We start from the raw sequence: 20960 nt of genomic DNA, 5'->3' as shown, positions 1-20960 counted from the left end.
TGTTTAAAAGATCAAAACTATTAGAGCATGCTTTAGAAAGCAAACTATGTGAAAATACTTAAAAAAAAAAAAGATATGCTTATCAAATCTCCCTTACTTACTTGCATTGTTTTTTTCCTGAGTGGTATCTGCGTCAGTGTTAGAGCTGACAGATTGACTGTCTGAATTTTTGCTGCTGTCACCTAACTTTTTAAGCCTATTTAAACGTTTATCTGTTTCTCTGAGTCCATATTTGCTATTGATAACAGGAGCAGGCGCAGGCAGTCCCACTCTGGATTTAAAAGCACCAGTTCCCCGTCTGAAAGAGAAACAGCACAGGTTACACAAACAGCATTCTCACTGACGTAAGCCTGGTTGCTGAGCGCACTTGGCCACATCAGATCAGCAAGTGTGATGAACTGATGAGGCCCTAATCGCCACTGGAAAGCCGCTAAGCCTAGGACTCTCAAAATACACACATATATAAAATTAATGCAAAAAAGCCCCAGACTTAAAATAAAACAATTTATGATTACTGTCAATCAATTGTTAATTGCCCATGAGAAGTTATTGGTTGGACCCTGTAGAATTTCAAGTGTAGGTAAAAATAAATAAATAAAATTTCAATTTCAAAACCGACTGGTACAATAATTAGGTCTAAACTGTAACTGAAATAACCCACCTGTTAATTATATCCCAGCTTTGTTCTGCATAATTTAACACTACATTACTGAATATTGAGAATTACAGAATTAAAAGAGGAACCAGCGAATTTCCATAAATTAAATCATTGCTTAGAAGCTAATGTTAGATACAAACAAATACTAACTGAAATTCTGAATAAGAAGGCTAGGCTATCTTAGTGAAAATCTCACTTCTAGAATAATGAAAACTGTTAAATTCCTCCTTTAAAGTTACTGAATGAACATAATTAACAAAATGTTACTAAATAAAAGACATTAAAAGACTTGCTTTTACCACTGGCTAAGAATGATCTGTAACCTGCTTTAATTATTTATATTTATATAAATTCTAATGAAGTGGGTGCTTAATAAGAAGTCCTCCTAAACTTCCTTAATGAACCTAGCTTTGCAAATCTGTGCTTTATTCAGTGTTATAAAGGTAAATTTCTACTTGCTCTGCTCAAAAGAATAAATAAAATATAAATTAATGAGGTTAAAAAAATTAAGCACTACATATTGCATTTAAAAAATGATAAATCTCTTTGGCCAAAATTGCCTTCACTGACTTGCCTGTCACTGGCCTTAGCTTGTTAAAGAAAAGCCGTATAATAACAGCTTCTGAACTTGAGGCAAAATTGTGAGCACTTCCCATTATGAAGCAATACTGCCCTCCAAAAGATCCCATGTGATTTATTTCCTTCAGGATTTAGATGAGGAGAAAATAACTTTTCTCCTCCAAGGAATCTGAGTATTTCACCTTTTGCTAAGGGAGAACAAAAATTTTATTTTCTCTCCCTCCCTCTTAAACCTCTTAATGCTAGGGAGGAGCACAAAGCTAGTCTGAATGCAGAGACTATGTTTGGCGACTAAGGTGAGCATTCTTGCCTTCTTCGCCTTCCTAGAATGGATCTGGAATTCTACTTTTATTAATGCTTTTGTAAAAATGACAAACATATTGTGGGACTGCCTCAATTCTTTTTTCAAATGGTGCATTAGAAATCACTGTAAAAACCTCTAGGTAACCTTCACCACGGCAGGCCAACAATTACACTCCACTCCACCATAAAGTATATTCAGAAAGTAAATGCGTAAATCCTAAAGGCTGTTTCATTTCAGGTGGATTAAGGAATTAATAAATTTTGTTCAGATATTGTGCCTTTTTACCATAACCTGTAATATTTCTGGAAAGATGGGCCATACTTTAATACAAAATAAATGATCATGGTGGAATTATCTGAAAATTTATTTTTTTTAAGTAAAACTCCCCCATTCATCTGTTTCTCTACTTCCTTTACTTCTTTTTAACTTATGACAGTAACACATGCTTGTGTTTGCTGCAACAGGTGAGACAATCTTAGGCTCCGTCTCCATAAAGCAGAAGTCAGTAGTGCTCCCCAGGCAGCCTCCATCCCCAGAGCCCCCCGACCCCGCCCTGGCGCCAGTGCTAACCACCTGCCAGCACCTCATCTCCTGCTCCTTTGCCATGAGCTACACACCTATTCACATTGTTGTTTCTTCCTAAGCAAACAAAACCCAAAGAGGATAATACCATACATCTTACTCAGCAACCAGCTTTCTTTCTTTTTTTTCCCCCAGCTTTCTTATTACATCATGCACAAGTAAATCTGAACTGTTTTGAAACTTGTACCTTTTACACAGACTAAACATTCCATAATCTGTTCAAGCACTACTGGTGATTACTGAAACTTGTAGGTTTGTGGTTTCTGCTTGCCACCATGAATGCTGCTGCTCCCCTGCTTTGAAACCAAATCCTTACTAACTAATGCTCCTACTTCCATAGGATAGATTCTTCCATATGGAACTGACTGCCAGACAAAAGGGTGCGATTATTTTGAACAAATATTGCCAGATTACTTTCCCAAAAGGTTATAGCAATTTACAGCCCTAGTGACATTGCGTAAGTGCCTGTTTCCCCACATCCTCACCAGCAGCACAGAGTACGCTTCTAAATTTTGCCAATTTGATAGTGAAAACGGATACCTAGCTATTGTTTTCCTTGTTTATGGCCATCATTTTCTGTGTAGCACCTTCCTTACCTCTTTTCTCTAGTGGAAGTCTGTCTTTTTTTTTTAATGAGCTTATAAGAGCTTTTTGTCCTTGGGATATTAACTCTGCCGTGTATGTACTTTTTTCCCCCTTCAGTTTGTCATTAATCTGACTTTTGCTTTTAGCTATTCAAAAATTTTCATATTCACCATTTCTTGTCTTAACTTCTTTCAGAAGATTTCCACTACCCCAAGGGTAGACGTATACGTTCTAATTTTTTTCCTAATCATCTTACATTATATTTTTAAATTAAAAATTTTAATCCATCTGAATTTATCTTGTATATGGTGTGAGATGTTGAGCTTGGTTTTCTTCCAGGCGCACAATGAATTATGTCACTATTATTTATTAAAGAAATCATCATTTCCCCATACGTGGTATTAAGACTTCATACACACTCGGCTCTATTTCAGGAGTCTGTTCATGTCCTCTTATTTGTCCATATCGGCCAGTGTCATCAAGTTTTGATCACAACTGTTTCATAGTAAATTTTTAATAAGGCCAACTGCCCCTAACTATACTTTAGAATCTAATTTTTTCTTAGCTATCATCAGACATACTTTCATATAAGCTTTAAAACAATTTGGTCCTTCATATTCTTTGGTCCCTCACTAGATTTCATTTCTCAAATTTTCTAGAGTGAAATTTGCAGTACTTACTTATGAAAGTATTACAATTACTATTTTGTTAGGATGGTTATTTCCCAGAAGCGCACATCAAATGTATCCTGGACACTGTACCCACGATGTCAGCACCTCTGTAAACCCTCTGTCCCCTCTCCTTCCTTCTTTTCACCCTTCAGCAACTAGCACACTGTGCGTGTGTCCCTTTCATGGCACTGCCCTCACAGCTGGCACTGTGCTAGTCTTGTTTACCCTGCCTGCATGAGGCCTAACATAAAGTAACTAACTATTCAGTTACCATATGATGAATAATTGAATGAGTTCCTTTGGTCTCATCCTCTCGCCTAATTTCTGGAAAGGCAGAAACAATCTGGTGTTCCTGAGAATTTCAAGAATATTCCCAGCCAACCTTTAAATCAAACTTCCCAAATAGCCTGACAATAGCTGAGCCTACTGCTCCGTATGAGGCCTTTCCATTTAAAAAGGATTTGCACATGTTTCTGTTTATTCCTCACACTAACCCCGTGGAGCAGGCAGGACAGCCCTTCTGACCAGTGAGAAACAGTCTCCTGGAAGAGAACTAATCTGCCCGAGGGACATGATGACACATGGGGTTCTAAACTAGGCAAAGAGCTGTTTCAGGGGTGGTCTGGAATCCTGTGTATGTGGTTACATTTTTCAGGACCGCCTCCAAAAGCACATTTAGCGTATTACTTACTCCATTCATTCATTCACCAAATATTTATCAAGCACCTACTATATGTCAGGTACTGTTCTGGACGCTGGGAGTACAGCAGTAAATGAAAAAGATAAAAATCTCTGCCTTCCTGGAACTTGCATTCTAATGGGAGAATAACCAGAAACCACAAAATAAGTTTACAGCTAACATCTGAATATTAACTGTGTGCTGTTTTACATACTTTTCGTGAGATAAATTAAATCCTCACAGCAACCCTATGAGATAGTTTCTAATGTTATCCCCATTTTATAGATGGGGTAATTAAGGCACAAAAGCAGCTAAGTTGCCCAAGATCACACAGCTAATGAAATGCAGAGTCACAGGATTCCAACTCAGGGAGTCTGACGCCAGATCTCATGCACATCACTGTTATACTATGTTATCTCTAAAATGGTTTTAAAGCATTATTCAACTGTAATTAAACTACTTCATGGATTAAAGGGTCTTTTTGTGGACTGGTCTAAGATTTAACCAATGTTTGAACCATTTTTTTAATTTAGAAAAAGATAAATTTTATCCCCCTGCATTCCCACTCCCTCCCTGCAAAAGGGGCAAAAATTCAGCAGCATCAGGAATAGGTTTTCTGCCCTCCCTTCGTGGCAAAGATCCCAGAGCTGGGAGAGAAACACCTGGGGTTGTACCACGACCCCATGCCTCTGCTCTCTCACGACACAGGGGAAACCGCTGGCTTCCATGAAAGAAGGGAAACGTGGGCTCTGGGGAATCAGCATTTCTCCCGAGGCCGGATGGCTGGCGGAGAAGTAGTACCACCGCCTATCTTTGCTTCCATGTGTAAAAGGCTCTGAGGTCAGGCTGACTTGGACTTCTGCACCTGCAGTGTGGCCACACCACCAGCTCTCTCCCAGGACAGCTGTGAGGACTGAATGAGTCAGGGTGAGTAAAGCACCCAGTACAGCACGTAAAATGGGCTCAACAAATCCAGGTGTGCTCATCTGAAGAAGAATATTTACGTATATACACGTATACTCGAATCGCTGCGCTGTACACCTGAAACTAACATGATCTTGTAAATCAACTATACTTCAATTAAAAAAATAAAAACAATAACCAAAAAACCAAATCCAGGTGTGCTCCCTGTGTGGCCGATGCCAGCATGGGGGCCTTCCTGCAGCACCGGCCCGGACAAGCTCGTGAAGCTGCCTCTGAGCTCAGACACGCAGAATCGCCACGAGGAGACGAGCCGTGTGGACAAGGAGTCCCGCTAAGTCAGATTTGGGGGATTTCCACAAGGACTCCAGAATCTTGATGGGTCCCAAAAGGAAGTTCTTCACCAAGTAACGGAACTTAGAAATTATTAAGAGCACGTGCATCCAAACATAACAATTCCAGAAGACACAGCTTGGCAGTACCCAAGACAACCTCGGGGTTTTTACATGATTAGCAGTGGTGAACTTCACTGGCCATTTTCGGAGCAACCCCACCCTGGCACCGTGTGTGTGTGGGCGTGGGCGTGGGCGTGTGCATGTGTGTGTAAGGTATTTCCCATTCTCTCTTTAAGCATATTTGCATTCTGATTAACTCATAATGATAACTGCTGGTAATGATTTTAACATTTTAAAGGGCCAGGTGCTGGGGCCCCTAAATAGTTCTGTACTCTTCGGTTTTGCTTATGCATGCTGTACTGCGTGCAATGCTGTAGAACATAAAAGACTATCCCTTATCATTTAAAGGATGAGAAGATAACACGAGTTCATGCTCATAATCATCAGGTGGTTAAAAGAATGCAAGAGCCGAATATCTTACTTAATACTTTACCTTTCACAAGTGTAACACTCGCAGAACTCATTATTTTCTCCAAAAAACCCATCTCCATAATAACAAGAAATTTCTTCTCCAGGTTCAATATCTCTTAGAGCCTTCACACATGCTGTATCTCGACCAGTTGACACAAACTGAAATAAAATCAACTCATTAAGAAACTCATACCTGAAGCAAACACAAAATACTTGAGATAAAATATTTTTTATGCTTACCTTACAGTTAGGTCTGCAATCTGAAAAATGTCCAAAAGATAAAGTCAATTAACTGTAGATAAGATCTGAAACACGAACAATTACAGAAATCTGAAATAAGCTTTCCACATAATTTTACCAACTTTTGATAGAAGTTTCAGGTCTTAAGTTAAACTACAGGAATATTTATTTTAATAGGTTTATGCAAAAAGAAGAAATTTCTATTTCCAACCCTCCTTTAAAGGAAGATACGGTCATTCTAAGTTTTAGAAGTGCTACCCAACACTAGAGCTAACACCTTAGAAACAGAGCTTACCATGGTTTATAAACGCAGCAGGACCAAGCCAGAGCTGAGCACAGTTTTTCCTTGTGGAGTACATGACACTGAAGTCGTTTTCTCCATGTCTAAGTAGCATGTTCTCCTCAATTTCTGAAAGTTCGGCAATACAACCCACCAGTAATTCTATTTTGTCATTTCGTTTCCTATTTAAAATATGTGATGTTAAAAATTACTAGTAATTATAAATCGTAAGGCTTCTTTCAATAAAATAAGCCTGTCCAACAAATACCAGGAATCGAGAAGACTTAGCTGTGCATGTTTTAGCTGATTCACTTGGATCCCCACCTGGATGTCATCTCCTTTTCCCTGGAAGCCCCACAGCCTTGTGAACAGTTACTTGTGCAGCTAGCTGCCTTATCCCTACCAGAGACTAGAAAGTCCACTAGGAATCGTGCTACCTGCACCTCCAAATCCCCTACCGGACCCAGCATAGTGCTTTGCAGGCAGAAAGGACTCAAAGACCCGCCGCACTGCATTCAACTTGCTGACACTGGAGAAGGAGACAAGAGACAAGCAGCAGGAGGGTCGGGAGAGCCCAGAACTGGGACGCCGCCCTGCAGAGCAGCAACAGCAAATGTCATGCAAGCCAACAGGCACTCGTCAGTGTTCTAGCAGCCACATTAAGGAAGGAAAAACAGGTGAACATACTTTCAGTAACATATTTTAACCCAATATAACCCAAATACTATTTCAGCAGGTAATCAGTATGAAATATTAATGAAAAATATTTACAATTTAATATAAAATCTCACATGTATATCACAATTTGTAGCACTTCTCAATTCAGACTAGCCACATTTCAAGGTTTCAACAGCCACCCATGGCTGGTGGCCATGGTACTGGATGATGCAGCTCTAGAACCCAAGACCTCAAACCTCCACAGCCATGTGCAACACGGAGCCATGGGAGCCGATGAGCAGGCTGGATTCCGTCCCACAGCAAACAGATACACTCACTCACATACACACACCCAAGCAAGAAGCCCAGGAGGAAGGCTCTTTCCCATTCCAATTTCAGGTACCTGACCCGAAAATTTTTGCTATAAAAAATACTGGGGGTGGGCTTCCCTGGTGGTGCAGTGGTTGAGAGTCCGCCTGCCGATGCAGGGGACACGGGTTCGTGCCCCAGTCCGGGAAGATCCCACATGCCGCGGAGCGGCTGGGCCTGTGAGCCATGGCCGCTGAGCCTATACATCCGGAGCCTGTGCTCCGTAATGGGAGAGGCCACAACAGTGAGAGGCCCGTGTACCGCCAAAAAAAAAATACTGGGGGTGGTGTAAGAGAGGGGTTACATATTTCTTCTGGGAGATAAGGCAGGGAATAGGCATTAGAGGAAAGATATAATTACATATTCTCTCTTTCACGTATGACTTTTATCCCTCCTAGCTGGGCTCAACTTTACTACTTTTATTTAAGCTGGCACACATATATATATTTTGAAGCAGGCATTGTGCTAGGAAGCTTCTACGCACGAAATTCCTACGTAACCTTTCTTATAGGCCAGTAAAAAACTGACTCCGGATGCCAGGTTATTCAACCCCAGCGTCCCTAACCTCTCAGTAGTCCTTGAGCAGGCATCCAGACTCAATGAAAGGAAAACACAAAGCATTCTGGCTTAGAGGGAGATCTGGTTCAACTCAGACTTCTTCTTCTTGTTTTTTTTAATAAAAAAAATTTTTTTAAGTCTTTATTGAATTTGTTGCAATACTGCTTCTGTTTTATGTTTGGTTTTTTGGCCCTGAGGCAGGTGGGATCTTAGCCCCCAAACCAGGGATCGAACACGCACCCCTGCATTGGAAGGCGAAGTCTTAACCACTGGACCTCCAGGGAAGTCCCCAACTCAGACTTCTAATTTCACTGTCCCGACCCCAGTCACTGGGCTGAGGCACTGGCACTGCATTGGCTCCTTTAGGGTAAGCTCTGGCCTTATTCCTTCCTACAACTTTCTTAGCACATGAACAGTAATTTAAGAGAGAACTGTAAACAAAATTACTTTACGGGTTTATACTAGTATAATAGTTACCACTCTTTTGTTGCAACAATTTTGGCTCCATTTTGTTCCGATGAATATCTATTACAAGGCAATATTTCAAATCCACTGTCGGTTGCAAACATTCGCAAGTAAATAAATACCTAAAACAGAAAAAAAAAAAGTGATACCTACTTTACATTATTTATCTTGCTAGACTTCCTCAGAATTATAAAAGCAAACCACCAACAACAATGAAAAAATTTAAGATTAAGTAACAAATTTTGTTATTTTAAAATGTCCCATACTTGTATACCTGGTGACTTGGCTATGTTACTCTAAAAGCTCACAGTAAGTTTCCCTTCTGGATGACAGAGTTTTCTCTATGGAGAGTCACACAAGTTATCTGATGTGTTATTAGGTCTTCATATTGATTAGTTCTATGAAAATCTGATTTAAAATTTCAGTGTTCCCTACAATTTAGGCTCATGCAAACAGATAAACAGTACTAATTTGGTTAATGAGCTCACGTGCTCCTTGAACAATCTCTCCTGCATTTTGCTCTTGTTGAGAAAATAGTGCCGCGCCCACTCTCCTGAGGTCAGACATTTGAAGGCTTTCTCCAAGTGCTCATCTTTCTTGAAACGTTCAATTACTTCCTTTAGTTCTTCTTGTCTTCCTTTAATAGGCCGAAATCTGAAAGAAATCAGAACAATAACTTCAGTTGTCTTCCATCATCCTTGGGCCACTGCTTAAGAGATCTTGAGAAAAAAGTAACCTAAAAACAGCCAGACCTAGCAGAAGAGTCATAATAAGTAATCTGGATGATTATTACTAAAGTAATATTGATCACCAGGAGATATAATTTCTCTTTCTTCAAACTATACTTTAATATTTTTATTTCAGTTAGCTCATTAACTGAGAGGTGACCAGGTGATTCAAATGAAAGCTGTCTGATTCAGGCTTTTATAACTAGTCATCTACTTTGGGAGGTACAAAACAATAGATCTAGAATAGAGCTCATCTAATTGAGTTAGAATGACAAGAATTTTTTAAAACATGCAGAATCAAGCCAGAAGAGTGCAAGGCAATAAGCTTCAGAAGAAGGATGAAGCAAACAAAATCATGCCATAAACAAAAACATCCTCTATGTACATAGTTAGAAAAACCCCAAACTAAGCATCCCAACAGGTCTTGAAACACACCTTGATGTTCCAACATCCATGTCAAATTAATCTTTGATAACTGCGTTCAGAGAACAAAAAGTGTGCAAAAGTACAACTCTAGCGGTGATACTGTTGTGGTGGTGATGGAAGGAAAAACTGTTGGGGTAGAATTTTAGAAGGCTTCCATGTAAAATCAGCTATAATGACTACAGAATATCACATGGCTATGCACATATTAACACATGATACAATCATGGCCCAAGTAAAACTTAAGTTGTACTCATTTTAAAGCTATGTTCTCAATAAAACATGTAATATGATTAAAGGTACTTGGATCTTAATTCCAAAATTTCTTCTCATGTCGATTTCATTTGGTCTACTTTCCAAAATAAGGTTAGGTTTTTTTAAAATTAACATCCAACAAAACAAGGAATTACAGACTGTTCTTCAAATAAAACACATTAAGAAAAAAATATTAGTGTCTCAGGAGAAAAACTATTTGAACTATGAATCTTGCTCTAGCATCTAAAACTGCACATCGCAGACACCTGAGAATTCTAAACTGAGATAACAGCTAGCATAGACTCCAGCGAAGGAAGCATTCAAGCAGTATTTTGTTTTCCAAATAAGCTATCACAAATGTATTCATCACATTTCAGCAAGATTTTAAGCCACAATATTTCACCAAGGCTTATTTATTAGGTGCTGTGCACACATGTGCTATGGTGGAAAATGTAAGCTAGAAGACATGGCTACTGTTCTCGAAGGTAAAATTTTGCTGGGACCGAAAGCCATATGCATGCATCAAACAGATACGCAAGGCATCAATATGCAAGTGCATGTTCATGTGGTACAAACAACACTGCTGCAGCACTTTGAAGTATGGAAATTATAACTAAGGTGTGAGGTTTGTTTGGGAAGGGGGTGGTTTGGAGTTGACTTTGATATGGGCAATGAGGAAAGTGGTGAATTTAGATTTCTAAAGAAAAAGCAGAATATTACTATAGGCAGGAAGGAAAATCAAAAGAAGGAAAACAAAGTGAGAGAAATTCTAAGCAGAGGATCTTAAGGCTTGATTCAGAGATGACAGGAGCTGAGGGAGTCAGCTGGCGAGTAACAGTAAAGGAGAGTTCTAAAACGAGGAAGAGGGGAGACATGAGGAACAGGACAGTAACACAAGTTACTAGGCAGGATCTCTAGAGGCCTTCAGCTGTGAGAGCATGCTGACACCTCTAGGAACTTACTAGCTGCAGACTCCAGTTTCAGTAAGCTCTTAAAACTACTAAGTAGAACAATCTGAAGGAGTTCTAGAGACATCATATGAGGAAATGGACAATGCCCTGTTTTATTTCCCGTTTCAAACAGTTAGCACACCAGCCCTCACAGACAGACAAGTGGAAGTCCTTTAGACAATTCCAAATGTCTTTAATTAGGCTGTCAGACTATGGTATCAGAGAACCACTAACATAAAGATTTGCAGAACTGTGAAAGTATCCAAACTTCCATACAGTTATAATATTAAACTACTTACTTGCAGCCATCATTAAGTGATTTCGTCAAGATTGGGTTTCTCTAAGAAACCCAGTCTAAATCCTTCTGGCTGCAACCCTACACCACGGGGTTATTTGCAAATGAAGGACAGATAAGACCACCAAGCAGCTGTTAGCTAAGGCACACCACTCCAGGCAATACAAAGTGATGGGAAACAGATAACCGGAGTTTTACGCAGTAAACAGAAAAGAAGTAGTTCACTTTGAGCAAATACGATGAATAATCCATGATGTTAAGTGATGGACGGGGCTGCAAACGACAGGAGCCAAGCAATCTTTACATGTTCAACGTGGGACTGACCAACGGTGCCAATTGTAAAGTAAATGCATGGCTCGACACATTAGAGAGCAAGAGTCAGGACTAAGTTCACCTGAAGATCTTAAGAACATGGCAGAAAGTAAGTTACAGACCTGGAATGGACACTGGCTATTCCTGACAGGTTTTACATGTGCTCTCCGCTCCCTGAAACTTCCTCCCTGTCTACAAATACCTTTCAGCTATCCTTTTGTTTACTCTTTGTTCATGATGCCAAACAATTTATATGCTAAAACCAACACAAAATAATCAACTCCTGAGTTAATAATATTCTGCCTTCCACATATCCTGTGACTTTTATTTCTGCTTTCCTGCCTTCTACTGCCTCAAACACAAACCCCCAAAACTGTCCCTTGTTGCCCACTAAGCAAGAACCTCTACTTTACTTAAAATGTAATTTACTGTCAAAACTTACTGTCACAGTTGGCTGCTATAGGCGTGAAATGATAGTGAGGCAAAGGAGGAAGAAAATGGTTCTGGGTGCAGATGGGAAGGGGAAGAGACAGTTGTTTTCGATAACCCTATAGAAGAACATCAAAATCACCTGGCTGACAGTTCCAGTCAAATCCCATTGTAACAAAAACTGCGGGGAAATAAAAATTATTTAATAACATAAGATTGTTACAACTATTAGGGCCAGAGCAAAAGGCACTGAGGACCTTAGAAAAAATTAATTTTCTATTACTGAATAGAAAAACACGCTCTGTCCTCTCCTTAACCACAATCACTCTAAATCTCCCGTACGAATTGCACAAAGCTATTCTTACGCCATGACTTCTAAAGCTAGGAGAAAATTTAGATTATCTAAAAATTATCTCTTGTTCCATAAATGAGGAAAATAAGGCCCAATGAGGGCTAACTGCTGGAAGGACTGGGACTGTTACCCAGGCCTTTCTCGGCCCCGCTCTTATCTGAACCACGAGAGCCCTCTTGTGTCGTTCTGTCATGAGAACATGGTCTGACTTGTATTCACCGCTGCGAGCCAGCACTGAGCTCGGCCAGAGACAGCGCTGACTGGTACCCTGACAGCACCATGAAAGGGGTGGAAACAAATCGACTATTTGGGGGTGGGTGGGCTGGGGTGGGCTGGGGTGGCAGGGGAGGCAAGAGAAACGGGTATTCGGCATTTCCACATCAACGTGTCCCTCTTCCCTCTTAATATTTAACATTTGCAACTTTAAATAAACCAAACATTTGTTTTTCTCTTTCCACACCTCTCTGATCAATGGCTGGTATAAGAAATTTAAAAATATGTCATTTACAATTGTTTACTACTAAAAGGGGCAGAAAAAAACATATGAATTCACACTCCCACACACCTGTTCCCCACTCTTTCCAGAGACTGACTTCCCAGGTTTTCTTGCTATTTGGTTTTTCTGTTTCCAAACCCAAGAGACCACTGTGGCAATGAAGAAAAGTTGCAGATTTGTATTAGCTGCACTACCGTGCCCTTCCATTAGCATGTACAACCAAGAGCTACTGGAGGGAGGGGAAAGAGGAGGGGGGACAGAAAAAAGGGAGCAAGGGAAGGAGGGAGGAAGAGAGAGAAAAATGCTCAAATATTTAAGATATAAAATAAAACCATGAGTCAACATCGTGAACACATTTCCCCCTTGAAGAAAGATTAACTGCGAACTGAGTTCGTAGATGCCGAGTGGAGGAGTCATGCTAGGACCACAGCTCTTCATTCCTTCTTGACCTGAAAATAAACAGCAACCAGAAACATACCTGGCTGAGTCCTGCAATCAGTGCTCAGCTAATCCCATGGAGTGACTCCTGATTTTTGGATGATTTCTCTTAAAATTACCCTGTTATGGAGTACAAGTGGTTTTTTAAATACAGCTATTACTAAGACCATTTTAAGAGGTTTGCAAAATGTTCTAAAAATCGTGTTTATGCTGACACCTCCAATTACTTAACATAAAAGAACATTTATAAAGGCTGAAACAGGTTAGTTTGTATCTTATTACTGTTTGTAATGCTCTCTACCTACCTCACAGGGTTGTTGTGAGAAAAACTGTCAGATTTTGAAAAATGCCTTGAGCTCCTCGAAGGAAAGGCGCTATATAAATGCAAAAACAAACAACAACAATAAAAAACTATTTGTATAATTTGTACTTGTAATTTCTAAACAGACTTACAATATTGGTTGTAGCAGAAATCCCTAAAACGCTGTGATATTCAAGAACTTTATGAAGCCACGGGTCGGCCTAGCATGATAACAAAGTCCAGGAAGCTAAAACGCTTTCCTTCCCACATAACATCATTTTACCCTTGATTATATTAAGTTAGAAGGTCGAAAAGTTTCTTTATGCTTTCCAGTCAAGCACTTGATATTCAAGAGGCATTTAAAGTGATTTATAAATTCATATTCAACAGTGGATACGAATAATCAAATATATAAATAAGGAAAATAAAAATTAGATGGTTACAGTAGTGGAAGAATGAGTAAGGACTACACAGGCTGAAGTCTGTGTGCCCTGATAGGACTCTTCCCATTTCTTTACAATGTGATGTCCCCCAACTCCTCAGGATACCATGAAATCGCTGGTCACGCAGCCTGAACGAGAGCGCATTACTGAAAGCATCCATTCCTGCTTCGCTACATTCATCTCTCCACTAGCTTTTTAAAAAAATTAGAGGTATTACTAACAACTCTATTCTCTGGTTAAAAGGAAGAACTTAAGTTTCATAACTGACAAAAGTCAACTAAATTGAAATTAATATTTTGTTTATGCTTTTTCTAGGCATTCATGCCACAACTCTGACTGCCTTCTTAGTAAATACAGGGATACGTTAAGAGTAAAAATACAGGCAATTCATAATATAGCCAAATAATTAAATATCTACTGTTTCTGAACAGTATTCCTGAAGGTACAACTGAAATAAGTAGAGAGGAGGAGGGCATAAAAAAAGAGAAACTAAGTTCAAATCACAGATGTATAAATATGAGAACAAAGAGACCACTTATATAAGTAACAGACGGACAGTTTGGAGAATTAAAACCCAAAGCTCCAATCACGTCCTCCAGTCACTTCTTTTGCACCCCAAAGAAAGAGAAGTCCACAAAAAGCTAATAATTTAAGAAACATTTATGGTTATTCAAATAAAGCACTATAGATTTTCCTTATTGTCTATAAAATACCTTTGAAAATGGGGTAAGTGACATTCTGGTAAATTCTTGCTCAGAAGATAAAGAACTATAAGTGATAATTTTCAAATAAATCCACTAAGATTAAATGAAAATGTATATACCTTTCATTAAGATTAACAAGCTTCATTAATAAAAATTCTGTATATTCCCCAAATGTCAGCTTATGAGAGTCTGTTAAAATACCTCTGGAATGAATGCCTCTGCTGAAAGGCGGAGAGCACACCTTGCTTTGACACAGCAACATCAACTGCTCAACCGCACTGGCCTAAGTGCCGACACTTACAAAGCCAACGTAGCCTAACCAGGGAGCAGTAGCATTATCTACACCATGAACGGCTATTTTAGGAAGTGTCTGAGTAGGATTAAATGTTGCACTGGAAAATATGAATTTAGAGGTTCCTGGATATGGTAAGGTCTTAAGTTTTAACAATATCTGTGTGGTAAACCTAAACTTGACATTTTAGGATTACATGTTTTAAAGTGAGCCCTAGAAAACGACTGATAAGGAACTTTCTATCCATTTATCACATCGGGACAAAGCTCAGTAGGCTAGACGGTTTAAGACCTTGCTTCCCAACTGTAATTGGGAGCATGTTAGAAATGGAGACTCTCAGGCCCCACCTCACAGTTATTGAATCAGAACCTGCATCTTAACAAGATTCCCCAAGTGACTCATGCGTAAACTAATTAAAAGAAGCAGTTGTCAAGGAGGACTTTTTAGAAAACATGAGTATTTACTGTCACAGAACCCAGTAACAGGTAACTCTGCATCCTCTGGAATAGTCAAAGCGTGGGGGCTTCTGAATACATGGAGTTCTTTCCCAAGCCACTACAACTTTTGTTGTAATTTTGATGGAAAACTTTTAAAAATGGTTTATTTGCTCCCATGTTTCAGTATACAAGGCATAACGAACAGAATCTGTTTCAATGATGACTCCAGGCCGTAATTATGGGCCTTTGTGTAATATTCTGAATGCCACTAGACTGTTGTGTGAAACAGTGAATCACATTTCTTACCTCGGAGAAAAAAAGGCTAACAGGTGAGTTAAATACTATTAGGACCCTAATAGTAGGAGAATGAGCCCTGGTCTCTTGGGTTCACTGGGAAATAGGGGATGTGGGCTTAAAATAATGCAAACTAGATTTTTAGTTGGACACTACGGCATCCAATTCTGCTGATTTTCCAGAGAACAGCCATCCATTTGCCTATGTAGAAAATTTAAGTATGTGTCCCTCTGACGGCAGGGAACTATTTAAATAATCTCTCAAGTCCATTCCAACTTTCACTTCGTTTTAGTAAGTAAAGATATATGATGACAGGAAATTACATGAAAATACCAAAGGCACGTTTTAACCTGAATTACTTCTTTTGGGATTTAGACTATAATCGATAAATGAATTATCTTGTTTTAATTCTAGCAAGGGACAGAATTAAAATAGGAAAAAACGGACACACGATTTTCCTCTAATCACCTGCCCCCAATTAATTACTGGTGACCACCCCCCTGGTGATCAAGCACCTCTAGGGCAGTCACTGGCGCTGCAGCTACGGTAAGAGTGAACAGTGGTCCAGAACTTGTTCCACATTCTAAACCCCTGATGTTAGGCTTTTCTATCACTCGAAAGCCTTTGCCATGGAAGTTAAGAGGCAACACAAAGTTGTAAGGTTCTGATTTAGTGCTTGGCGGCAGTCAATTATGAAATTACCTAAAGGCCTTTTTGGGAGCGAGATGATGTTTAAGAGAATTAGAATAAAGAAATTTAAAGGGTCACAGATTTCAAGAGCTAGGCAGTATTTTATATAGATGGCATTTGATACTCAATAAAGTGGTTACACATCTATTTTCTTACCTGTATACTGAATATAACCACGTCTTTAAAAATATTCACTCTAACTTATAATGACTAGCTGAGTCTCAAAGATAAAACATAATGGCAAAAATGGGATAGGGAGGGTGGGAGGGAGGGAGATGCAAGAGGGAAGAGATATGGGAACATATGTATATGTATAGCTGATTCATTTTGTTATAAAGCAGAAACTAACACACCATTGTAAAGCAATTATACTCCAATAAAGATGTTAAAAAAAACATAATGGTAAAATTCCCTATATACAGTGGAAAGTATTTGAAAGAATAAAAGTTTGTAATAAAATCATGAAAAAAACTGATGCAACCTAATTTAGGTAGAAAAAAATCATACACATTTTCAAGGTTTTACAGGATGCATATATTTCTTTCAGGTAATTCTCATCAACATTTAAAACAGAATATGGAGATGCCCCTCCAACTCTGTATTTTAATAGAAGTATCCCGAGATAAAGCAAGAACACGGAATTAAAACTGACAACTCATGGAAGCTTATGTTGCTTTTCTTGACTCACACATGGAAAATCCTCCTGCAGCAAAACCTTTCCTTTAATGTCATTTTAAATTTTGACTGAGAGTAAAATTAGCCATCTATTTTCTTAAGTTCAACGATATCATCTGTTCCACTCAGGATAAAGACAAAATTACCTAGTATTCATTTTGTGTGTTTGAAAACCTAAATAGGGATCAAGAACCAAACTGGTTGCTAAGTCATCATTTTCACAGAGTTCCTTGGCAGACATTCCAGAAGATGGTACATATCGACTCTGTCCTTCGAATCCTGAATTACCATTACCTGTGAGAAGAAAAAAGAAGAAAAATTAACTCGCACTGAGTACTACTGAAATCTACCTTAAAAACCTTTAGCTTCACTGCCCATTCCAGTTAGTAATTAAGAATTGAAATTGCTTATTTCTATCAGTTTTACTAATTAAGAATTGCGTACCCTTTGCAAAAACAGAAAACTAAATGCAGTAAATTAACCTAGTTATTGAGAGCATTTCTGTTAGATATTATTATCAGGTTTCCCAAGAACGGGGTCTGGACAGTTGTGAGACTCTGGCTCAGATGCCTTACTTGCGTCTCCAAGGAAGAGCTGAGACACAGGAGATGGGCAGATGTTCATCACAGTAGCAAGACAGCACAAAGGGCCACTACAGACAGGGCTGGCATGAGAAGGAAACAAGAGGAACACGAGATACCGTCTGCAGTAAGCGCCAGAAGGCTAAATCTCAGGAACCAAAACGGAGCCTCCAGGCGTTACCTTCCACTTCCTGCTTGTGGGCAGACGTGTGATTATCATCCCCACTTTGCTGGCAACTCAGGCCCAGAGGTTAAGAAACTTGCCTGTGATTACACAGCCAGGTAGGAGAAGAGGGGAGAGAAGTAGAGAGAGTCTGACAGGCCTATTTCTAACACCTGTTTGAACCAGATTTTGAAGGAATGGATAAAAATAGGGAAGTGACTGAAAAAGATAACTGAAGTAACTGGGTTTAACTGTGGAAGAAAAACAATGTAAAGAGAGGAAAGCAAGGCCAAATTTGTATGGACGAAGTTTCATCAGTGCTGATTCACATTTGATGTATACGTCACTGAGGGTCTTCATGGAGTCAGCACATGCAGTTACAGAGGATAGCAGCAGTATAACTTTAAGCCTCTCAAAATTAAGAGGTGGAAGAATGAGTGACAAAGTGAGACGTCTAACCTTTTCACCCACTGTTCCAATAAAGAAATAAACACTTACATGTCTAAGTCCCTGCCGAAGGGTCAGTATATGATTTTGAATCAAATTATTTGCACGTAGGTATGTATAAAACTATCAAAGTTGTTATATTTTCTATACCAGCTTTATTAACACTTAATTCACATACCATACAGTTCACCCATTTAAAGTGTACAATTCAATGGTTTTAAGTATATTCACAGAATTGTGTAACCATCACCACAATCAATTCTGGCACATGTTCATCCCCCCAAAAGAAACCTCATACCTACTGGAAGTTATTGTCCATTTCTCCCTCCCCCACAGACCCTGGCAACCACTAATCTACTGTTTCTAGGGATTTGCCTAGTCTGAAAATTTCATATAGATGGAATCATATGTGTTTTTTTGTGACTGGCTTCTTTCAATTAGCATGTTTTCAAGGTTCATCCATGTTGTACCATGCAGCAGTACTTCATTCCTTATTATGGCCAAATAATATTCCATTGTGTGGATAGACCACATCTGGCTGCACCATTTTATCTTCCCAAAAATAGTGTATGTAAATTCTCCACATCATCACCAACACTTGTTACTACTTGTCCTTTTGATTTCAGACATTCTAGTGATTGTGAAGTGGTGGTTTTGATTTGATTTTCTCTGATGACTGATGATTTTGAGCATCTTTTCATGTATTGGCCATTTGTCTATCTCTGGAGAAATGTCTGTCTATTCAGATCCCTTGCGCATTTAAAAATGGGAGTTTGTCTTTTTTTTTTTTTTTTTTGCAGTACGTGGGCCTCTCACTGTCGTGGCCTCTCCCGTTGCGGAGCACAGGCTCCAGACGTGTAGGCTCAGCGGCCATGGCTCACAGGCCCAGGCGCTCCGCAGCATGTGGGATCTTCCCGGACCGGGGCATGAACTCGTGTCCCCTGCATCGGCAGGCGGACTCTCAACCACTGTGCCACCAGGGAAGCCCTGGAGTTTGTCTTTTATTATTGACTTGTAAGAGTTCTTTATTCTGGATACTAGTCCTTTATCAGATATGTGATTTGAAAATATTTTCTCCTGTTCTGTAAGCTGTCTTTCCACGTTCTTGATGGTAACGCTTAAAGTTTGCAACTTTGGTAAATTTCATGTACTTTTTTTTTTTCTTCTTTTGTTCTCTGTGCTTTTAGTGTCATATCCAAGAAACCACTGCCTAATCCAAAGTTATGAAAAAATTTATTTGTATGTTTTCTTCTGGGGGGTTTTATAATTTAAACTTTTAATTTAGGTCTTTGATCCATTTTGAGGGGTTTTTTTTGTGGTACGCGGGCCTCTCACTGTTGTGGTCTCTCCCATTGTGGAGCACAGGCTCCAGACGCGCAGGCTCAGCGGCCGTGACTCATGGGCCCAGCCGCGCTGTGGCATGTGGGATCTTCCCGGACCGGGGCACGAACCCGTGTCCCCTGCATCGGCAGGCAGACTCCCAACCACTGCGCCACCAGGGAAGCCCCATTTTGAGTTTTTTTTTTTTTTTTTTCATTTTGAGTTTTTTACATACAGTGTGAGGTCGGATCCAACTTCATTCTTTTGCATGTGGATATACAGTTTTGCCAACCCCAACTGTTGAAAAGACTATTCTTTCCACAATTTTATTGGCACTTTTGTCAAAAATCAGTTGACTACAAACATGAGGGTTCTTTCTGGATTCTCAATTCTATTCCATGAATATATATCTACCCACATGCTAGTATAAGACTGTCTTGATTACTGCAGCTTTGTAGTAAGCTTTGGAACCGAGAAGTATGAACCTTCCACATTGTTCTTTTTCAAGACTGTTTTAGCTATTCTGGATCCCCTGAATTTCCATAAGAATTTTAGGATCAGCCTGTCAATTTCTGCAAAGAAGCCAGTTGAGATTTTGATAGGGACTACATTCAATAGGCAGGTCATTTGGGGAGTATTACCATCTTAACAATATTAAGTCGTCTAATCAATGAACATGGGGTGTCTTTCCATTTATTTATTTTTCTTTCCATTTATGTATTTTTTATTTATTTTTGGCTGTGTTGGGTCTCCGTTACTGCACGAGGGCTTTCTCTAGCTGCGGCAGCGGGTGCTACTCTTCGTTGCGGTGCGTGGGCTTCTCATTGCGGTGGTTTCTCTTGTCGCGGAGCACAGGCTCTAGGCGCGTGGGCTTCAGCAGTTGTGGCTCACGGGCTCTGGAGCGCAGGCTCAGTAGTTGTGGCACAAGGGCTCAGTTGCTCCGCAGCATGTGCGATCTTCCCAGACCAGGGCTCGAACCCATGTCCCCTGCATTGGCAGACAGATTCTTAACCACTGTGCCACCAGGGAAGCCCTTTCCATTTGTTTAGATCTTCTTTTAATTTCTTTCAACAATGTTTTATCATTTTCAGAGTTTAAGTTTTATACTTTATTGTTAAATTTATTGCTAAATATGTTTTCTTTTTGATGCCCTGTAAACGAAATTGTTAATTTCATTTTTGGATTGTTTACTGAAAGTGCATAGAAATACAATTGATTTTTGTATACTTGTATCCTCCAACCTTACTGAACTCATTTATTCTAATATTTTAGTGGATTCCTTAGGATTTTCTATATACACAATCATGTCACCTGCAAATATTGTTTTACTTCTTCTTTTCCAATTTGGATGCCTCTAAGTTCATTTTCTCACCTAATGGTTGTAATCAGAACTTCTAGTACAATGCTGAATAGAAGTGGTGAGAACAAATATAGTTCTGTCTTGTTCCTGATCTTAGGGGAAACCATTCACCATTAAATATGACATTAAGCTTTACCAGGTTGAAGAATTCCCTTCTGTTC

The 20960-nt window shown here is 39.4% G+C and overlaps 1 protein-coding gene across 9 annotated transcripts in view; it reads right to left on the bottom strand.

Annotated features, from left to right (window-relative positions):
- Positions 1–20960, bottom strand: part of KMT5B (lysine methyltransferase 5B) — a 53719-nt gene that overhangs the window by 11140 nt on the left and 21619 nt on the right. For 5 of the 9 annotated variants that reach the window (XM_067748046.1, XM_067748044.1, XM_067748051.1 and 2 more), the window contains 8 exons: positions 17075–17222; positions 13398–13466; positions 8903–9068; positions 8427–8536; positions 6381–6547; positions 6086–6105; positions 5868–6004; positions 102–298 (listed from right to left, as the gene is read on the bottom strand). In XM_067748046.1, the coding sequence (XP_067604147.1) occupies positions 102–298; positions 5868–6004; positions 6086–6105; positions 6381–6547; positions 8427–8536; positions 8903–9068; positions 13398–13466; positions 17075–17222 (1014 nt within the window). Of the gene's footprint in view, positions 1–101; positions 299–5867; positions 6005–6085; positions 6106–6380; positions 6548–8426; positions 8537–8902; positions 9069–11819; positions 12454–12723; positions 13371–13397; positions 13467–17074; positions 17223–20960 lie in introns of those variants that run through there. The other 4 variants (XM_067748052.1, XM_067748048.1, XM_067748049.1 and 1 more) reach the window with 4 other exon arrangements.

The sequence above is a fragment of the Pseudorca crassidens genome, chromosome 9, assembly GCF_039906515.1.
Source record: "Pseudorca crassidens isolate mPseCra1 chromosome 9, mPseCra1.hap1, whole genome shotgun sequence".
Taxonomy (NCBI): Eukaryota; Metazoa; Chordata; class Mammalia; order Artiodactyla; family Delphinidae; genus Pseudorca; species Pseudorca crassidens.
Note: the sequence above shows the minus strand (reverse complement) of the source record. Positions and strands in the feature narration are given on the sequence as shown.